This window comes from Pristiophorus japonicus, chromosome 3 (genome assembly GCF_044704955.1).
Source record: "Pristiophorus japonicus isolate sPriJap1 chromosome 3, sPriJap1.hap1, whole genome shotgun sequence".
NCBI lineage: Eukaryota > Metazoa > Chordata > Chondrichthyes > Pristiophoridae > Pristiophorus > Pristiophorus japonicus.
This window is the reverse complement of record NC_091979.1, coordinates 150,173,727-150,195,668: the sequence shown is the minus strand read 5'-3', so window position 1 is coordinate 150,195,668 and position 21,942 is coordinate 150,173,727. Positions and strand designations below refer to the sequence as shown.

Genomic DNA, 21,942 nt, shown 5'->3' with positions numbered 1-21,942 from the left:
TTAGCCAGCCAATTCTCTATCCATGCTAATACATTTCCGCTGACTCCGCGTACCTTTATCTTCTGCAGTAACCTTTTGTGTGGCACCTTATCGAATGCCTTTTGGAAATCTAAATACACCACATCCATCGGTATACCTCTATCCACCATGCTCATTATATCCTCAAAGAATTCCAGTAAATTAATTAAACATGATTTCCCCTTCATGAATCCATGTTGCGTCTGCTTGATTGCACTATTCCTATCTTGAGGTCCCGCTATTTCTTCCTTAATGATAGCTTCAAGCATTTTCCCCACTACAGATGTTAAACTAACTGGCCTGTAGTTACCTGCCTTTTGTCTGCCCCCTTTTTTAAACAGAGGCGTTATATTAGTTGCTTTCCAATCCGCTGGTATCTCCCCAGAGTCCAGAGAATTTTGGTAGATTATAACGAATGCATCTGCTATAACTTCCGCCATCTCTTTTAATACCCTGGGATGCATTTCATCCGGACCAGGGGACTTGTCTACCTTGAATCCCATTAGCCTGTCCAGCACTACCACCTTAGTGATAGTGATTATCTCAAGGTCCTCCCTTCCCACATTCCTGTGACCAGCAATTTTTGGCATGGTTTTTGTGTCTTCCACTGTGAAGCCTGAAGCAAAATAATTGTTTAAGCTCTCAGCCATTTCCACATTTCCCATTACTAAATCTCCCTTTTCATCTTCTAAGGGACTAACGTTTACTTTCGTCACTCTTTTCCGTTTTATATATCGGTAAAAGCTTTTACTATCCGTTTTTATGTTTTGCGCAAGTTTACTTTCGTAATCTATCTTTCCTTTCTTTATTGCTTTCTTAGTCATTCTTTGCTGTCGTTTAAAATTTTCCCAATCTTCTAGTTTCCCACTAACCTTGGCTACCTTATACGCATTGGTTTTTAATTTGATACTCTCCTTTATTTCCTTGGTTATCCACAGCTGGTTATCCCTTCTCTTACCGCCCTTCTTTTTCACTGGAATATATTTTTGTTGAGCACTATGAAAGAGCTCCTTAAAAGTCCTCCACTGTTCCTCAACTGTGGCACCGTTTAGTCTGTGTTTCCAGTCCACTTTAGCCAACTCTGCCCTCATCCCACTGTAGTCCCCTTTGTTTATGCATGGTATGCTCATTTGATACACTACTTCCTCACCCTCAATCTGTATTACAAATTCAACCATACTGTGATCACTCATTCCGAGAGGATCTTTTACTAGATCGTTTATTATTCCTGTCTCATTACACAGGACCAGATCTAAGATAGCTTGCTCCCTTATAGGTTCTGTAACATACTGTTCTAAGAAACAATCCCGTATGCATTAGAAACATAGAAACATAGAAAATAGGTGCAGGAGTAGGCCATTCGGCCCTTCTAGCCTGCACCGCCATTCAATGAGTTCATGGCTGAACATGCAACTTCAGTACCCCATTCCTGCTTTCTCACCATACCCCTTGATTCCCCTAGTAGTAAGGACTTCATCTAACTCCTTTTTGAATATATTTAGTGAATTGGCCTCAACAACTTTCTGTGGTAGAGAATTCCACAGGTTCACCACTCTCTGGGTGAAGAAATTCCTCCTCATCTCGGTCCTAAATGGCTTCCCCCTTATCCTTAGACTGTGTCCCCTGGTTCTGGACTTCCCCAACATTGGGAACATTCTTCCTGCATCTAACCTGTCTAACCCCGTCAGAATTTTAAACGTTTCTATGAGGTCGCCTCTCATTCTTCTGAACTCCAGTGAATACAAGCCCAGTTGATCCAGTCTTTCTTGATAGGTCAGTCCCGCCATCCCGGGAATCAGTCTGGTGAACCTTCGCTGCACTCCCTCAATAGCAAGAATGTCCTTCCTCAGGTTAGGAGACCAAAACTGTACACAATACTCCAGGTGTGGCCTCACCAAGGCCCTGTACAATTGTAGCAACACCTCCCTGCCCTTGTACTCAAATCCCCTCGCTATGAAGGCCAACATGCCATTTGCTTTCTTAACCGCCTGCTGTACCTGCATGCCAACCTTCAATGACTGATGTACCATGACACCCAGGTCTCTTTGCACCTCCCCTTTTCCTAATCTGTCACCATTCAGATAATAGTCTGTCTCTCTGTTTTTACCACCAAAGTGGATAACCTCACATTTATCCACATTATACTTCATCTGCCATGCATTTGCCCACTCACCTAACCTATCCAAGTCGCTCTGCAGCCTCATAGAATCCTCCTTGCAGCTCACACTGCCACCCAACTTAGTGTCATCCGCAAATTTGGAGATACTACATTTAATCCCCTCGTCTAAATCATTAATGTACAGCGTAAACAGCTGGGGCCCCAGCACAGAACCTTGCGGTACCCCACTAGTCACTATGAATTCTATGAATTCCTCCTCAAGGCTACCCCGTGTGATTTGATTTGACCAATCGATATGTAGGTTAAAATCCCCCATGATTACTGCCGTTCCTTTTTCACATGCCTCCATTATTCCCTTGATTATTGTCCGCCCCACCGTGAAGTTATTATTTGGGGGCCTATAAACTACGCCCACCAGTGACTTTTTCCCCTTACTATCTCTAATCTCCACCCACAGTGATTCAACATTTTGTTCATTAGAGCCAATATCGTCTCTCACAACTGCCCTGATATCATCCTTTATTAACAAAGCTACCCCACCTCCTTTCCCTTCTTGTCTATCTTTCCGAATTGTCAGATACCCCTGTATGTTTAATTCCCAGTCTTGGCCCCCCTGCAACCACGTTTCTGTAATGGCCACCAAATCATATCCATTTGTAATGATTTGTGCCGTCAACTCATTTACTTTATTTCGAATGCTGTGTGCGTTTAGGTCGAGTGTTTTAATACTAGTTTTCAACCATGATTTTTAGTTTTGACCCCTCCTGCAGCCCCTTTATATTCATACATATTGTTCCTTCCTATCACCTTGTGGTTTACACTTACCCCAGTGCTACTCTGCTCTGTTGCCTCCTGCCTTTTGCATTCTTTCTTGGGGTCCTGTTCATCTGAGCTCTCACCCACTCTAACTAGCTCAGAGCCCTCTCCTGGGTTCCGAATACTGCTTGCATTGTGGCTCCGAGCTTTGATGCTTGCCTTTTTATTACACTTTGACCCTTTAGAATTTTGTTGTACAGTGGCCCTTTTTGTTTTTTGCCTTGGATTTCTCTGCCCTCCACTTTTACTCATCTCCTTTCTGTCTTTTGCTTTTGTCTCCATTTTGTTTCCCTCTGTCTCCCTGCATTGGTTCCCAACCCCGTGCAATATTAGTTTAACTCCCCCCCCCCAACAGCACTAGCAAACACTCCTCCAGGACATTGGTTCCGGTCCTGGCCAGGTGCAGACCGTCCGGTTTGTACTGGTCCCACCTCCCCCAGAATCGGTTCCAATGCCCCAGGAATTTGAATCCCTCCCTGCTGCACCACTGCTCAAGCCACGTATTCATCTGAGCTATCCTGCGATTCCTACTCTGACTAGCTCGTGGCACTGGTAACAATCCCGAGATTGGTTGTATTGGTTGTAATTTACCAAAATTGTCTGGATTCAGAGGAGGTCCCAGCAGATTGGAAAACTGCAAATATAACATCCCTATTTAAAAAAGGAGGCAGACAAAAAGCAGGAAACTACAGATCAGTTAGCCTAACATCTCTGGTTGGGAAAATGTTGGAGTATATTATTAAAGAAACAATAGCAGGACATTTTGAAAAGCAAAATTTGGTCAGGCAGAGTCAGCATGGATTTATGAAGAGGAAGTCATGTTTGACAAATTTGCTGGAATTCTTTGAAGCTGCAACGAGCAGGGTGGATAAAGGGGAACCAGTGGATGTGGTGTATTTGGACTTCCAAAAGGCATTTGACAAGGTGCCACATAAAAGGTTACTGCACAAGATAAAAGTTCATGGGGTTGGGGGTAATATATTAGCTTGGATAGAGGATTGGCTAACAAACAGAAAACAGAGTCAGGATAAATGGTTCATTCTCGGGTTGTCAACCAGTAACTAGTGGGGTGCCACAAGGATCAGTGCTGGGACCCCAACTATTTATAATCTATAGTAACGACTTGGAAGAAGGGACTGAGTATAACGTAGCCAAGTTTGCTGATGATATAAAGATGGGAGGAAAAGCAATGTGTGAGGAGGACACAAAAGTCTGCAAAAGGACATAGGCAGGCTAAGTGAGTGGGCAAAAAATTGGCAGGTGGAGTATAATGTTGAAAAGTGTGAGGTCGTGCACTTTGGCAGAAAAAAATCAAAGAGCAGGTTATTATTTGAATGGAGAGAGATTGCAAAGTGCTGCAGTACAACGGGACCTGGGGGTACTTGTGCAAGAAACACCAAAGTTTAGTATGCAGGTACAGCAAGTGATCAGGAAGACCAATGGAATCTTAGCCTTTATCGCAAAGGGGATGGAGTATAAATGCTGGGGAGTCTTGCTACAGTTGTACAGCGTATTGGTGAGGCCACACCTGGAATACTGTGTGCAGTTTTGGTTTCCATATTTACGAAAGGATACATTTGCTTTGGAGGCAGTTCAGAGAAAGTTCACAAGATTGATTCTGGAGATGAGGGGGTTGACTTATGAGGTTAGGTTGAATAGGTTGAGCCTCTACTCATTAGAATTCAGAAGACTGTGATCTTATCGAAACGTATAAGATTATGAGGGAGCTTGACGAGGTGGCTGCAGGGAGCATGTTTCCACTGATAGGGGAGACTAGAACTAGCGGGCATAATCTTAGAATAAGGGGCCGCCCATTTAAAACTGAGATGAGGAAAAATTCCTTCTTTCATGGGGTTGTGGATCTGTGGAACCCACTGCCTCAGAGAGCTGTGGAAGCTGGGACATTGAATAAATTTAAGACAGAAATAGACAGTTTCTTAAATGATAAGGGAATAAGGGGTTATGGGGAGCGGACAGGGAGGTGGACCTGAATCCATGATTGGATCAGCCATGATCGTATTGAATGGTGGAGCAGGCTCGAGGGGCCGTATGGCCTACTCCAGCTCTTATTTCTTATGTTCTTATGTGCCCATACAGCATATCAACTACCTCCGACATTCCATCCCTAATGTTCCCGGGCAGTGTTCCCAATTCTCACGAGAGTGTTGTTAATTCTCCCCACAGCCCCGATGCCTCATCACCCACCCCACTGATTGTGTCCAGGAGTGATTGCATAAGGTCAATGCTCTCCCCACTCATAGCCATTATCTGAACCACGTCTGTTACATCCTGCATCTCAGGAGAGAGCTGTCGAGCTCTCCTTCGCCTCCTCACGTTGGGTGTGGCTCGCTGTAACCCACTGGAACCCACAGCCTCAGACAGTGTGAAACCATGAAATGTCCCACCACTTGGGGGGCTTCATCGTCCCCCTCCCACTCACCCCCATGCTCTTGGTCTGGGAGGTCAGACTGGAAGATGTTCTCCTCTTCAGGCTCGTCCGCATCTGAATCATCATCTGCATCGGCTTCAGCCTCCTCAGGATTGGCCTCAAGTTCTGCAAAATATAACAGAACAGACAAATGGTTAGCAGCAGAGGAGAGGACAGGATGGTATGAGTAGGCACAGACATCGCAGGCAGCAGGCTCATTTGAAGGACCATGATGAATGATAGCACATTGCACTGAAGAGTAGCTGACGGAGACATCCCCATGAACCAAAGCATGGCTAGCCCGCGCAGCACTTAACATTTAGCAAAGCTAGACTGTGGAATTTGCAGGACTTACCCTCTCCCTCTAGTCTGGGCCCAGCTTGTGCAGCGGTGGTTGCTCTTCTCCAGGCAGGACCCATCAATGCAGTAACCCTCTCTTCCATTGGTGCCAGTGGATACAGATTTGCCAGGCCTCCTCTTGTTAGAGTTCTCTCTCTTTTGTTGTGGCCCACCTTTCTCTGCAAAGATATATATACTACTTTTTAGAGAGGGTGTCTTTCTGCTGGGTGGGACATACAGATGGTCACATTTACAATTGCAATTCCAGTGAATAAATGAAAATATTATTTGTACCAACTGCTTGACCAAGGTCCTGCCACTTCTTTTTGCACTGGCCTCCGGACCTCGGGGTGGTCACCATTGCACAGTAATCTTGTGAAAGTTGGTTCCAGCGTTTCTTCATTTCTTTTGGTTTAACTATTATTTGACCTCTGCTGGTGTCCAGCTCATGCGATCGGCCTCACTTACAGTAATCAGGGCATACACTTCGTCCTGTGTGAAATTCTTGGTCCTTGAGCCGCGTTGCATATTACAGCTCCGATTTTTTCCACTCGGAAGAAAAGTTCTCACACAACTGGCTCTTTAAAAATGGCTGAATGCAGACTGAAAGGTGTATTGGGCATGCGCGCCCATACCAATCACGTAGAAAAAGTATTTTCTTTCCCCTCATGCGCAGAAGGGGGCCTCCATTTTTTAGTGCAGACCTTAGGCTCCACCTCCAAAGCTAAAGGATAGGTTGCGTGGCGCCAAATTCAAAAAGTAAAATGGGGAATGTTGCAAGTTTTTTTTTTGGCGTAGCCGGGCCCCAGAAAATGGACATACCTCTTCAACTACACCAAAAAACAGCATTGGGAAAAATTGACCCCAAGGTTTGTAGACAGGAAGTGGGTGCCCTAAACAAGATTTTTAAAATAAAGTGTGTGTGTAGTTGCACATGGGAAGTTAAGGACAAGTTCAGTTTTCAGGTGAAGCAGGCTTTGAAGGCTGTTGATATAATTCAGTCCCCATTTTAAACTCATATGTTCAGCCCTTATTTTTATCTTTCCATTATAAATTCCTATGTCCACAATTATAATGGATACTGCCCATGTAAACTTGTCATGCTGTAGTTACTCCCTCAGGAAGTATGCCAGAGGTAAGCTTTTATATATACCCACATATTGGGGAGTCAGTTAAAGGATGCATTGTGCAATTCAGAGAAGATTAAATTGATCAAGTTTTGCTCTCGTGGTTTTAAGATTCATCCAGTTCCCTTGATTGAGTTAAAACCTTTTAATGCTTGCCAGGGTTATTCACAACTATATGTCTCCTATCATCATTCACAAGACAAGTGATATTTGATGTCCCATGATTTGTTTATTTTTACAGTCTCGAATCACTGGTGGGGCTGGAAAGTCAACTGATGATATTGTTTTTGAGGTGTCAACTGATATCCTCAGTAGGGTGCCTGCAGACTTTGATATTGAGGTTGCTATGAGGAAGTACCCGACTACATACAACCAGAGCATGAACACTGTGCTGGTACAAGAGATGGGTCGGTTTAATAACCTGCTCCGAACAATTAGGAAGTCCTGCATCAACATACAGAAAGCTATTAAGGTTAGTATTGATAGTCATAAGCAATGTGTTATAAACTCTGAAAATTACAATGGGCTTACATCTATACAACACAAAATTGTCTTGTACTTGGCCAAAGATTTTCTGAAAGATGAACCATCCCTGGCTAACTAAGGAAGTAAATTGAAAACAAAGGCATACAATGTTGTGAAGAACAGTGAAAGCCAGAGGATTGGGAAATTTTTAGAAACCAGCAAAGGATGACTAAAAAAATGATGAAGACAGAGAAGATAGCATATGAGAGTAAACTAGCAAGAAATGTAAAAACAGAAAGAGCTTCTACAGGTATATAAAAAGAAAGCGAGTAGCTAAAGTAACTGTTGGTCCCTTCGAGGATGAGACTGGGGAATTAATAATGGGAAACAGGGAAATGGCAGAGACTTTGAACAAATATTTTGTACCGGTCTTCATGGTAGAAGATACTAAAAACATCTCAATAATTGATAATCAAGGAGCTATTGGTGGGTGGGGGGGATCTTAAAACAATCACTATCACTAGAGATAAAGTACTAGGCAAACTAATGGGACTAAAGGTGGACAAGTCCTCTGGACCTGATGGCCTGCATCCTAGGCTCTTAAAAGAATTGGCTGCAGAGATAGTGGATGCAGTGGTTGTAATCTATAAAAATTCCCTGGATTCTGGAGAGGTCCTAGCAAAAGTAATGCCCCTATTTAAGAATGGAGGGAGACAGAAAGCACGAAACGATAGATCAGTTAGCCTAACATCTGTCATTGGGAAAATACTGGAGTCCATCATTAAGGAAGTAGTAGCAGGACATTTAGAAAATCATAATGCAGTCAAGCAGAGTCAGCATGGTTTTATAAAAGCGAAATCATGTTTGACAAATTTGCTGGAGTTCTTTGAGGATGTAACAATAAGGGTGGATAAGGGGGAAACCAGTGGATGTGGTGTATTTGGATTTCCAGGAGGCATTCGATAAGGTGCCACATAAAAGGTTACTGCACAAGATAAAAGTTCACGAGGTTGGGGGTAATATATTAGTGTGGATAGAGGATTGGCTAATGAATAGAAAACAGAGAGTTGGGATAAATGGGTCATTTTCAGGTTGGCAAACTGTAACTAGTGGGATGCCACAGGAATCAGTGCTGGGGCCTCAACTATTTACAATTTATATTAATGACTTGGACGAAGGGACCGAGTGTAACGTAGCCAAATTTGCTGATGATACAAAGATACGTGGGAAAGCAAGTTGTGAGGAGGATGCAAAGAATCTATAAAGGGATATAGACAGGCTCAATGAGTGGGCAAAAGTTTGACAGATGGAGTATAATGTGGGAAAATGTGAGGTTATCCACTTTGGTAGGAAAATAAAAAAGCAAATTACTATTTAATTGGGGAGAGATTACAAAATGCTGCAGCACAGAGGGATCTGGGGGTTTTTGTACATGAAACGCAAAAAATTAGCATGTGGGTACAGCATGTAATCAGGAAGGCAAATGCACTGTTGGTCTTTATTGCAAGGGGGGTGGAATACAAAAGCAGGGAAGTCCTGCTCCGACTGTACAGGGCATTGGTAAGACAACACCTGGAGTACTGCATACAGTTTTGGTCTCCTTATTTGAGGAAGGATATACTGGCATTGGAGACAGTTCAGAGAAGGTTCATGAGGTTGATTCCTGAGATGAACGGGTTGTCATATGAAGAAAGGTTGAACAGGTTGGGCCTATACTCATTGGAGTTTAGAAGAATGAGGGATGATCTTATTTGAAGATACTGAGTGATCTACACAATGATGCAGAGAGGATGTTTCTCCTCATGATGGAATCTAGAACTAGGGGGCATAGTTTCAGAATAAGGGGTCGCCCATTTAAGACTGAAATGAGGAGGAATTTTTTCTCTCAGAGGATCGTGAATCTTTGGAATTCTCTACCCCAGGGAGCTGTGGAGGCTGGGTCTTTGAATATATTTAAGGTGGAAATAGACAAATTTTTGAATGATAAGGGAGTCAAGGGTTATGGGGAGCGGGCGAGGAAGTGGAGTTGAGGCCAGGATCAGATCAGCCATGATCTTATTAAATGGCGGAGCAGGCTCGATGGGTGAAATGGCCTACCCCTGCTCCTATTTCTTATGTTCTTATGTTCTTATGTCTGGTGTTTCCCATGCGGTAGAATTAATACATTTTACAAATTTAAATGATTCAAAGGGTTTTTTTTTAAAAGCAGCATAGTTTCATTCTGGTTCTACCCTCGAGGAGATAGATTTGAGTGAGTGAGGAGAGTGGAGAAGCTGACACAGCCTATGTTTTCAGAGGGACTTGAATTCCAGGTTAAATTCCAACCTATCTGTTTCAGATCCACACATGATTGAGCTATTGCTGTGATATTCAGCATTGCCCTAACCACTGCTCTTTCCAGTTCATGAGATCCATCCTCTCCATCATGCACGGCCACACCAACCCTCTTTACCTCACAGCTGTCCTGGTCTTCACTTCAATTTTATCCTTTATTTAATCAACTACCTTAACAGAAAACGTATTTTTTTCCTTTCAGGTGGCAGTGACTGCAAACTTCTGAGTACTGATGGGGGAGATTGTGCCTCTAGGGAGTGCAGCCAGAACCAAGTCCATGGCACCACAGGTGACTCAGCTACATGGGGGGAGGAAGAAGAATGGAAGAGCTTTAGTGGTAGGAGATTCAATAGTCGGGGGAGCAGACAGGCATTTCTGCGGCCGCAGACGTGACCTCAGGATGGTATGTTGCCTCCCTGGTGCCAGGGTCAAGGATGTCACCGAGCAGCTGCAGAGCATTCTGTGGGAAGAGGGTGAACAGCCAGAGGTTGTGGTCCATATCGGGACCAATGACATAGTTAGAAAGAGGGATGAGGTCCTGCAGGCAGAATTTAGGGAGCAAGAAGAAAGATTAAAAAATAGGACCTCAAAGGTAGTCATCTCCGGATTGCTCACGGTGCCACAAGCTAGTGAATACAGAAATAGCAGGATAGAGCAGATGAATGCATGGTTGGAGAGATGATGCAGGAGGGAGGGCATTAGATTCCTGAGGCATTGGAACCGCTTCTGGGGGAGATGGGACCTGTACAAGCTGGACGGGTTGCACCTCAATAGAGCCGGTACCAATATCCTCGTGGGGTGGGTTTACTAGTGCTGTTGGGAAGGGTTTCAACTAGCTTGGCAGGAGGATGGGAACCTGAGAATAGATTCAGTAAGAAGTGAAGCAAAGTTGGAATTGGAAAGCAAGAATGTAGAAAGTGAATTTGAAGGACAGAGAAAGCAAGGGCTAGAAAGTAGTCGACAAGGAAGTCTTCCTGTACTAAATGGTATATACTTCAATGCAAGAAGTATAGCGAATAAGGCAGATGAGCTGAGAGCACAGGTAGACACTTGGGAGTATGATATAACTACTACAGAGACAAGTATAAAAGAGGGGCAGGTATAGCAGCTCAACATTTCTGGTTACAGGATTTTCAGACGCGATAGAGAGGGGGGTAAAAAGGGAGGGGGGGTCACGGTATTGATTAAAGAAACTATTACAGCTGTGAGGAGGGATAATATGTTAGAGGGATCATTAAACAAGGCCATATGGGTCGAACTAAACAACAAAAATGGGACGATCACACTGCTGGATGTGTATTATAGATCCCCAAACAGTGAAAGGGAGACAGAAGAGCAAATATGTAGGCAAATTTCTGAGAAGTGCAAAAACTATAGGGCAATAATAGTAAGGGATTTTAACTATCCTCATATTAGTGTGAAGGGTATAGAGGGCGCGGAATTCCTAAAATGCATTTAAGATAATTTTTTTAGCCAGTATGTAGCAAGCCCAACATGAGAGGGGCGGTTCTGGATTTAGTTTTAGGGAATGAAGCTGGGCAGGTGGAAAGGGTATCAGTGGAACAGCATTTAGGTGCCAGTGACCATAATTCAGTTATATTTAAGGTAGTTATGGAAAGAACAAGGATAGACCAGGAATAAAAGTTCTAAATTGGGGAAAAGCCAACTTCGCTCAGCTGAGAGGTGATTTAGCCAAAGTGGACTGGAACAGCTACTTGAAGATAAATCAGTGCCAGAGCAGTGGGAGGCACTCAAGGAGGAGATCCGGAGGGTTCAGGCTAAATATGTGCCCTTAAAGAAAAAGGGTGGGACTACCAAACCTAGAGCCCCCCTGGATGTCGAGGGACATACAGGATAGGATAAAGAAAAAAAAGGAAGCTTATGGCAGATGTCAAGGGCTAAATACTGCAGAATCTCTAGAGGAGTATAGAAAGTCCAGGTGTGAAATTAAAAGGGATATTAGGAAAACAAAGAGAGAGCATGAAAAATTCTTGGCTAGTAAAATCAAGGAAAACCCGAAGATGTTTTATAAATATATTAAGAGCAAGCGGATAACTAAAGAAAGGGAAGGGCGTATTAGAGACCAGGAGGGTAATTTGTGTGGAGGTGGAAGATGTGGGTATGGTTCTTAATGAATACTTTGCGTCTGGTTTCACAAAAGAGAAGGGCTATGCAGACACTGCTATCAAGGAGGAGGAGTGTGAAATTTTAAATGAAATAAACATAGTGAGAGAGGAGGTATTGGGGTTCAGCAGCTTTGAAAGCGGATAAGTCCCCAGATCAGGATGTAATGTATGCCAGGTTGTTAAGCAAAGCAAAAGAGGAAATAGCAGAGGCTTTGACCATCATTTTCCAATCCTCTCTGGCTTCAGGTATGGTGCCAGAGGACGGGAGGACTGCTAATGTGGTATCCTTGTTTAAGAAGGGAGAAAGGGATAGACCGAGTAATGACAGGACAGTCAGCCTAACCTCAGTAGTGGGAAAATGATTGGAAAAAATCCTGAAGGACAGGATAAATCTTCATTTAGAAAGACATAGATTAATCAGGAACAGTCAGCACAGATTTGTTAAGGGAAGGTCGTGTCTGACTAACTTGATTTAATTTTTCAAGGAGATAACTAGGAGAGTCGATGAGGGCAGTGCGTATGATGCAGTGTATATGGATTTTAGCAAAGCTTTTGATAAGGTCCCACATGGCAGACTGGTCATGAACGTAAAAGTCCATGGGATCCAGGGCAAAGTGGCAAGTTGGATCCAAAATTGGCTCAGAGGCAGGAAGCAAAGGGTAATAGTTGATGGGTGTGTTTGTGACTGAAAGGATGTTTCCAGTGGGGTTCCCCACGACTCAGTACTGGGTCCCTTGCTTTGTGTGGTATACATCAATAATCTAGACTTGAATATAGGGGGTATGATTAAGAAGTTTGCAGATGATACTAAAATTGGCTCTGTGGTTGATAATGAAGAAGAAAACTGTGGCCTGCAGGAAGATATCAATCAACTGGTCATGTGTGCAGAACAGTGGCAAATGGAATTTAATCTGGAGAAGTGTGATGCAATGTATTTGGGGAGGGCTAACAAGGAAAGGGAATACACATTAAATGGTAGGACACTGAGAAGTGTAAAGGACCTTGGAATGCATGTCCACTGATCTCTGAAAATAGCAGGCCAGGTAGATAATGTGATTAAAAAGCATACGGAATGCTTGCCTTTGTTAGCCGAGGTATAGAATATAAGAGCAGGGGGTTTATGCTTGACTTGTATAAAACAGTGGTTATGCCACAGGTGGAGTATTGCGTGCAGTTCTGGTCACCACATTATAGGAAAGACGTGATTGCACTGGAGATGGTACAGAGGAGATTTACGAGGATGTTGCTGGGAGTGGAGAATCTTAGCTATGAGAACAGATTGGATAGGCTGGGTTTGTTTTCCTTGGCACAGAGGAGGCTGAGGGGAGACCTCATTGAGGTATATAATTATGAGAGGCATAGATATAGTGGATAGAAAGGGCCTATTTCCCTTTGCAGAGGGGTCAACAACCAGAGGGCAGAAATTTAAAATAATTGGTAGAAGGTTTAGAAGGGATTTGAGGGGAAATTTCTTTACAGAACAGGTTGTGGGGCTCTGGAACTCAGTGTCTGATAGGGTGGTAGAGGCAGAAACCCTCACCACATTTAAAAAGTACTTGGATGTGCACACGCAGTGCCGCAACCTGCAGGGTTATGGACCGAGAGCTGGAAAGTGGGATTAGGCTGAATAGCCTCTTGTTGGCCGGCACGGACACGATGGGCCGAAAGGGCCTCCTTCCATGCTTTAAACTTCTATAATTCTATGAATCTATGAATCTTAGATGCCAATGCCTCTTCTGATCTCTCTTCCCCTTCAATTTCTCCTGACCCTATCCCTCCTTCCAGTCTCACTCCTCGCCATATTTTCACTATCCACTCTGACCTTCCCCACCTGACCCTGAACAATCAGGTCTCAGCAAAGGCCTCAGCTTCATTCCCTTACACCCATACCTCAGTGAATTTCAAATTTGATTGATCTGAGCTCTTCATCCTTTGCCTTCACCGTCATGCTTACTTTTCTTGGACTAGAGTGTTTCCCTCGCACATTAGGCTATTTCTCCTGTTTTACAATTTCTGCTCCACCTAGACCCCTTCCTCAGGCCTCTTACCCTCTGTTGATCTTTTCATTGAGAGTTTCTGGCAGGACATCGGCCATTTCAGTTTCTCAACTCTCCTCACGCACTCAAATCTATCTCCCTCTGAACTTGAAGGACTACATTTTCTCGGGTCCAACTCTGACATCATTATTAAATCTGCTGACGAGGGAGGCACTGTTGTTGTTTTAACCTTTTTTTGTTCTAATAAAATTTCTCTCATTTCTCATAACTAAACTTTCCAGCTGATAGTATCATCTCAGTGAATCGCCTCACTGTGGCCTTGATATGCTTCTTAAAAGTATGGGACCCAAAACTGGACAAATTATTTTGTATATATTATCCTAATTTTCCCTCCAGAAATGTGCTATTTCATATTTCTTTGCACTGAATTTCATCTGGCACCTATCTGTCCATAATCTATCTATATCCTACTGAAGTCATTTGCATTCTTTTTCATAGTTTGCCATGCGCCCTAGTTTGTGTTCAAATTTTGATATTGTGCCAGATCATTCGCATATTTTGAGAAGAGTAATGGTTCCAAAACTGGCCCTTAGGGGACATCATTATTTCTATTCCTGCCCTCTTAAAAAATATAACTACCATTAACCACTAACCAGTAATCTCCAACGCTCACTCTTTGCCAGGGCCAACAACTATATTACTTTCCCACTGGATGGCAGCATTCAGAATCAAAGGGCTCTGGGATTTTTTGAAGTTGCTTCCTGGGGTGGGGGGTGTCATCGACTACAAGCATGGAATATCAGGAAAGGATTTAATTCCATCAGTGCTCAGCTGATCAGTGATCAGTGCCATAGAATAAATCAGATCTGTGTCAGGTTTTCAGGCAGATGTCATGATTCCTTCATTCTGCACCAGTCAACTATCCCGCCACTATGCCACCTGTCGTGGAACAATAAAAGATGGCTGCTAGGAGTTAGGATCGACCCCCTCCACATATGCCTAATTATACTCTCCGTAACTCCAGCAGACCCAAAGAGATGAGGTACAACAAGAGCCATGGGACCACCAGAATAATCATTGAGCACACAATTGGGCTCCTGAAGCAATGTTGTCAGGTTCTTGGTTCCAAATATATGATTCCAAAAATTTCAAATCAGCTACATACTTCCTGTCTACAGCTATAGTGGTTAAAAGACAAAATTCACAAATATATGAAGGAAACCTCTGACTGTGGAAAACTGCAGTAAAGATCACGAAAATACATTTCAACATTTAACAGCAGATCATTTTTTTAAAATAGATAAGCTAAGCTTTACATTGATCATTCACTTTTACATTGAAGTCTTTCAATAGATTGTTAGTGAATTTGAACACTAAAAAATATATTTCTTAAATTTATTTCCTGTGCAACTCCTATGGAGAAATGTCAAACTCAAAAGGATATAGGTATATTTCAGCAAAACTGACAATCTGATTAGTCGCCTAGAAAATTAGATCACTTACGTTTTGACTTTTGGGAACATATTGGTGCTTGTCCTTTATATATCCTATTCATAGGCAAAATGTATATTCATGTAGCTCTGCTTGTATGATATGCCTTTGCATATGTTAGACTGAAAAATATGTTTTCTATCTATCTATCTATCTATCTATCTATCTATCTATCTATCTATCTATCTATCTGTCTGTCTGCCTGTCTGTCGATCTGTCGATCTATCCATCCTTCATTTACCCGCCTTTGCTCCATATCCCTTACCTAACAAATCTGAGTCTTGAAAATTTCAATTGAGCCAAAATCCACAGCTTTTTGGGGGAATGAGTTTCCAATTTCCATTACCCATTGCGTGAAAAAGTGCTTCCTGATTTCACTCCTAAAAGGCCTAGCTATAATAGCACAACTATTGCCAAAAAGGCTCCTGAAAACATACAGATAAAAAGCAAGAAAAATGGAGCAAAAAGTCTGGAAATGTTTCATTGACTCTTCTTACTGGTCCCTTTAAATGAGTTTCAGTAGACAGCTAAATTATTCGTAATTCTGGATGCATGTTTTATATGGGTGGATAGGTCACTCAATGTGCACATGTGAACAACAGAAAACTGGATGCACATTAAAATTATGTCGTTGCAGTTTTGTTTAGATATTACAATGATTCTCTTGCAAGTTTCAGATGAAAAGCTTCTGGCTGAAAATATGCATGGTTCAGAGATCTCTGTCCCATTGTCCAATTGATAATGCCCACTACATGTCCAAAAATCAGTCATTACCTTGCACACCTGGCACTCCTATGCAAAGTCTAGGCTACTGTGTCTTTAAAGAATGTGAAACTAACAACAATTTCATTACCCAGTGAAGGTGTGGAAGAAGTCAATTGCACAATTCAGCCATTGTACCTTGAGAAAACTAAAGGCAATGAGCACTGGGGGCATGTGTTCTAAAGAAAGTTAATACATTCAGAATTAAATCATCTGCACATGCGTATTTAGGGTAGCTGCCAAGTAGAAGCAGGAACATGGTGGGAGAAAGGACATAGCTTTAAGGAATAAAAACAGAAAATGCTAGAAATCTCAGCGGGTCAGGCAGTATCTGTGGAGAGAGAAACAGAGTTAACGTTTCAGGTCAATGACCCTTCGTTAGAGTGTGTTCGGAAAGAACAGATTCTGAACAAGCACTGAAAGGGGGAGGGGAAGAAAGAACAAAAGGGAAGGTCTGTGATAGAGTGGAAGACAGGAGAGATTAGAGAGACAAAAGAGATGATGGGCCAAATTGAAATGGTAATGCCAGGAGTTAGAAAAACATTAGTCAAGATAGCGTGTGAATGATGGGATAATGACCAACTGCCATTAGCGACAAGGAGAAAAAAGAAAGAAAGAAACAGGCTCGGCGGGGTGGGGCAGGAGCCAAAGATTGGCAGCAACTACGTTCTGAAATTGTTGAACTCGATGTTGAGTACAGAAGGCTGTAAAGTGCCTAAATGAAAAATGAGGTGCTGTTCCTCGACCTTGCGTTGAGCTTCGTTGGAACAGTATAGGAGACTGAGGACAGAGAGGTCAGAGTAGGAATGGAGTGGAGAATTAAAGTGACAGGCGACCGGAAGCTCAGGGTCACACTTGCTGACTGAACAGAGGTGCTCCGCAAAGCGGTCACCCAATCTACACTTGATCTCCCCAATGTAGAGGAGACCACATTGTAAGCAGCGAATATAGTATACTAAATTGAAAGAAGTACAAGTAAATCGCTGTTTCACCTGGAAGGAGTATTTAGAACCCTGAATAGCGGGAAGGGAGGTGGTATAAGGGCAGGTGTTGTATCTCATGTGCTTGCATGGAAAGGTGCCGTGGGAAGGGGAGGGGCTGCGGGGGTGACTGCGGAATGGACCAGAGTGTCGCGGAGGGAGCGGTCCCTTCAGAATGCTGAGAGGGGAAGTGAGAGGAAGATGTGATTGGTGGGGGATCATGCTGGAGGTAGCGAAAATGGCAAAGGATGATCCGTTGAATGTGGAAGCTGGTGGGGTGAAAGGTGAGGACAAGGGGAACCCTGTCATGGTTCTGAGAGGGAGGGGAAGGGGTGAGAGCAGAGGTACGGGAAATAGAATGGACACAGTCGAGGGCCAAGTTAACCACGGTGGAGGGGAATCATCTGTTGAGGAAAAAGGAAGACATGTCAGAGGCACTAGTGTGAAAGGTGGTGTTGTCAGGGCAGATGCGACGGAGACGGAAAAACTGGGTTAATGGAATGGAGTCCTTACAGGATGGCCCTCGACGGTCCTGATATGAACGAATGCCGACTTGTTTCTGAACCTGAGCTTTTTGCCACTCTTTGCTTTCTTGCATTTGTTTGAGTCTCATTGTTTCTCCTTCCTGCAATGTAGGAAATGCTGTAGCACCTCTGTTGTAGTAGTGTGCTTGTTTGGCATGGTTCCTTTCTTTGTTGACGATGACGCCGTGTATGATTCTTGGTTTGAGTAGTTCATTTGCGATTGGGATGTTTGTCTTTGTGCAGTGACCAAGTAAGCGTTGTGCTGGCGAACTATCAAGACCTTCAGTTGGTGTGTTTCGCCAGATGAGAAGGTTCATGTAGAAGTCACCACAGTCTTTCTTTGTCTTCTTGATTAACCACTTTGCGAGCATAATCGCGTTCTCAACCTTTCCGTTGCTTTGTGGATATTCTGGTGAGCTCGTTGTGTGATCGAATCCATATTTTGTGGCAAAGTTTGTGAACTGTTGTGAATTGAAGGGAGATCCATTGTCGGATTGAGCTTTGTCTGGAATACCATGGTTAGAGAATTGCTCCTTGAGGTATTTTATGATGACAGTGGCATTTTTCTTTTCATGCAGATTGTCTATATCGAAAAAATCCACTGTGCATAAGGAGTCTTTGCCATCGAGTGTGAATATGTCACAACCAATCTTTTCCCAGGGTCTTTGAGGGAGGTTGTGACTTATCAATGGTTCTTTTGGTTGGCTCGATTGATAAGTGTTACATGTTTCACACTTTGAAACATAGTCCTTTATGTGCTGGCCAGTAAACGGATTCTTTTGATGCCAGTGTGAGCAGCATGAAGTCGCTGACAAATGTCGGATCTCAGGGATTTTGGTACGACACAGAGATAGCCTTTGAAGACTATGGGCTAGAACCTCCACTTTTTTGTATGCTTAACGGCCACTTAACGCCCATTTTACCGCTGAAATGACGTATAACGCCCGTATATCGCCCATTTTGGCACAGAAAGGAAACTGACGGGCATTTTTAGGAAACTTATTGCCGAGCGTTACTTTCCCCATGTGCTTAACGCCAGGAAAAAATATTACCACCCGCCCACTTTTTTGGGGCAGAAACAATAGAATGGGCGAAATCAACACTCATAATATCACCCGGCGTTACTTTCCGCACTGATTTAACACCGAGATTCAATATTAACGCCCGCCTACTTTTTTTGTCGTAAAGAGCATATTTACCGAAACTAGCGGCCATGAGATCGCCTAGCGTCAATTTCACCACCTCGCCCACAATATCGCTCGCCCAAAAAAACGTCCACAAAAAGTGGAACTGTTCTGAACGAACACCAGCGGTGTGGCTGGCATTTGTAAAAGCCCAGTCTTACGTGAGGAGCTGATATCTGAATGATTTGCCTGAAAGAGCGTTGATGTGAGTGACAATGCTGACAAACTGCTATGTGTGTGCAGCTCAGACATCAATGGTGCCCATCACCTTAGTGCCAGCTAAAGTTTGCATTGATTGGTGTTAAGTTGTATTTAACCCTTTCATGTTAAGGAATCACCAGTGTGTAATGGTGTAGCTATCTGAGACAATGTTCAATCACAAAAATTTAATACCAACATTGGTCTGAAATCATAAGTATCACAGGCACTAACACCCAACCCCCGCCCACACCCCACTTTTTACACCATTGACATAAATCACATGTTTAACAGGTCCAGCAACACAGAATACAAAGGCAAAGCAGGAGCATGGTCCCCAACCCCCATACATTACAACAAATTGCATACGCCCAGATGGAGATATAACACAGCCATCACCTGCAGACATGCACCTCACTTTCCTTCCCCCTACCCCTTCTCTCCACCTCTACTCCTTCCCCTCCTCGTTCCACGGTGCCTGGCCAAGGAGCTCCTCAGGTGGTGCCTCATTGGGGGGTATGAAGGCAGATGCGGTTGTCGCACAGGTAAGGGAGCGAGGGGTGCCGAGGGGGCAACATTCTCTGATGCAGAAGCAGGATCTTGGTCCTGTCTCTCATCTGTCGTTCGCAGTGGTGGTGCGGAACCTAGGGGTAGTTTGTCGAGCTCGAGGACCACTGGGAGACCTGTGGCGGCAGTGTTCCTGGCTATCGCATCCAGGGACTCCGCCATGCGCGGAATATACTCGGCCATGGTGGCCAGCTGTCGGGATATGCCTCCCAATGCTTCGATGAGCTGGTCACCAATGTCTACAGTCCTCCTGGACATGTCATGTGGCGCTCGTGGAACAGACCTGCTGCGTCCACGAGGCCTCCGCGGGGTCGGCGCCGTCCTGGGGACAAATGGGGTGCCCTGTGGCGAGGTGCTTGGGGCTGGTACCTCCAGAGTGGAGACAGGAATGACCGGAGGATCACTAGATGGCTTTGGGGTGGAATGGATTCTGGAGCATGGCAGTGCAGGTTCCTCGAAGTCCACACTCTCATCTGTGGAGAACAGACCCAGCAGATTTACGGGCGAGAATCGGAGCTCATCAGCATCAGAAATAATAGGATCGTCCACCAACTCCTGCCCCGTGCCCCCATCTTCTGGCCTCTGTGGCCTTGCCTTGGAACATGCTGCTGGCTGCTGCAAAACACAAATGAGGTTATTAGAGGAGAAGGGGGTGCTAGGGTGACAAGGTGAGTCCTGCGCTACACACAGCATAGGCACAACAAAAGCACCACCGCTCTCAAAATCATCACAGACATCACATTTCATGATCATCAACACATTTGCATTCCAATGATTTTCATTAGGCCATCATTATTTCTATGACAATTTTAGAAATCATCTATCATGTATGATTGTTCGGAGATGAGTGGGTGTGGCATCTATTGACTTTACATGACGCAATGGTGTAAGCTTTTTCACGTGGCATCACTTCAGGGTCTGCAGATGCGTCCATGGCTGTCCGGGGGTGCTTCCCCATGAGTGCGAGCACACTCTCCTCCATGTCAGTGATGTCGCTGGGGACTGGTGGCCCCCCACCCATTCGCCTCTGCACGGACCTCATTGTCGATAGCTTCTTCTGTAAAAGGTGACAGGACGACATGGAATGAGATCATTGCATGATATCATTGCTAGGTACTGTCACAGACACTGATACAACACATAACTGACAGATATAATCATGATTATTCTGATAATTATCATTCTTTACCGAAAGAAGGCTTTGAGTAAAACATTCCCGTAAAATGTGAAAGACCTCACATTTGCTGATAATCACTAATGACTGTTACAAATCAAATTATACCTAAGTACATGTAAATCAATGTAATACGTACTCTTGCGGATCCCACAACATAGTTCCATCGTTTGCAGCATTGGTTGCCCTCACGAACCTCGTTGGTCGCCGACGAGATCTGCTATCTCGGCCCATGCGTTTGGGGTGGGCTTCCCACGCCCTCCCTGAGTCAAATCACCCCAGCGTAACTTGACCTCCTGCCTCTTCTGAAAACCTCCTAGCTTTTTTGCGCCCTCCAATGTGCTCCTCTCCCAACTCACTGCTCTCTCCACAGTGTGCTGTGATGCCTTCTCCTCTCTCACCATTATAGGCCAAATTCGGTCAAATATGTGGCTGGTAACAGCTACTTTTTGTTTGCCTACTTGCTGTGAAGCTCTAAAGTCTCCCTCCTTCCACCCAAAGCAGCCACACCACACCCAACCACACCTTCAGTCCCTCTGAGCTCCCTCTCTCTGTGTCTCCTCTTCTGCGCATGTCATGATGACCCTTGACCTCCAGAATCGCGGGAATCGAGCGTTGCCGTGCCGTTGCTAAGGACGGCCACACTTTATCGCAGAAGGTCAAAAAAATTTTATGCTACCACCCATTTTATATCGCTCGCAGTAACGCCCATTTTCAAAAGTGGAGACTAGGTGGTTTGAGAATGGGTGAGAAGCCAGCGATCTAAAAACCCTTTTTTAATGCCCACGCCAGAAATATCGCCCATTCCACAAAAGTGGAGGTTCTAGCTCTATGCCATCCTGTGTTGTGAGTTCGTCACGAAATTTGAAGTATGCATGCGTTTCAGGCGGGCATTCAGGTGTCGTTTCTGGCCATCCCGTTGTGATTTGTTGTATTACCAGTTGTAGTGTAGAGTCACTTGCAGTTGCGCGTTGCATGGTCAGTCCTTGTTTGGAGAGTGGGAGAAAGTCCACCATGTGGATACATTCCACTGCGATTTCTGTCGATGATCTCTCCACGTTTTCGAGGTATGCGTGTGAAAGGGTGTCTGCGAGGTACATTTCTTTTCCTGGTTGATACTTTATTTTGATGTCATATTGGTTGAGCTGAATAAGCAGACGTTGTAATCGCTTGGGTTCTGCAGATAACGGCTTACGTCATATAGCAACCAAAGGCTTATGGTCAGTCCATAGCATGATCTTGTATACATATTGATGGTTTCATTCCATTCCGAAGACTTGAGCAAGCAGCTCC

At 44.1% G+C, this 21,942-nt stretch overlaps 1 protein-coding gene across 4 annotated transcripts in view; it reads left to right on the top strand.

Annotated features, from left to right (window-relative positions):
* The window catches only part of dnah7 (dynein, axonemal, heavy chain 7), a 1,084,136-nt gene that overhangs the window by 916,915 nt on the left and 145,279 nt on the right, over positions 1 to 21,942 (top strand). For all 4 annotated transcript variants that reach the window (XM_070875892.1, XM_070875893.1, XM_070875895.1 and 1 more), the window contains one exon: positions 7,089 to 7,319. In XM_070875892.1, coding sequence (XP_070731993.1) covers positions 7,089 to 7,319 — 231 coding nt within the window. The remainder of the gene's footprint in view (positions 1 to 7,088; positions 7,320 to 21,942) is intronic.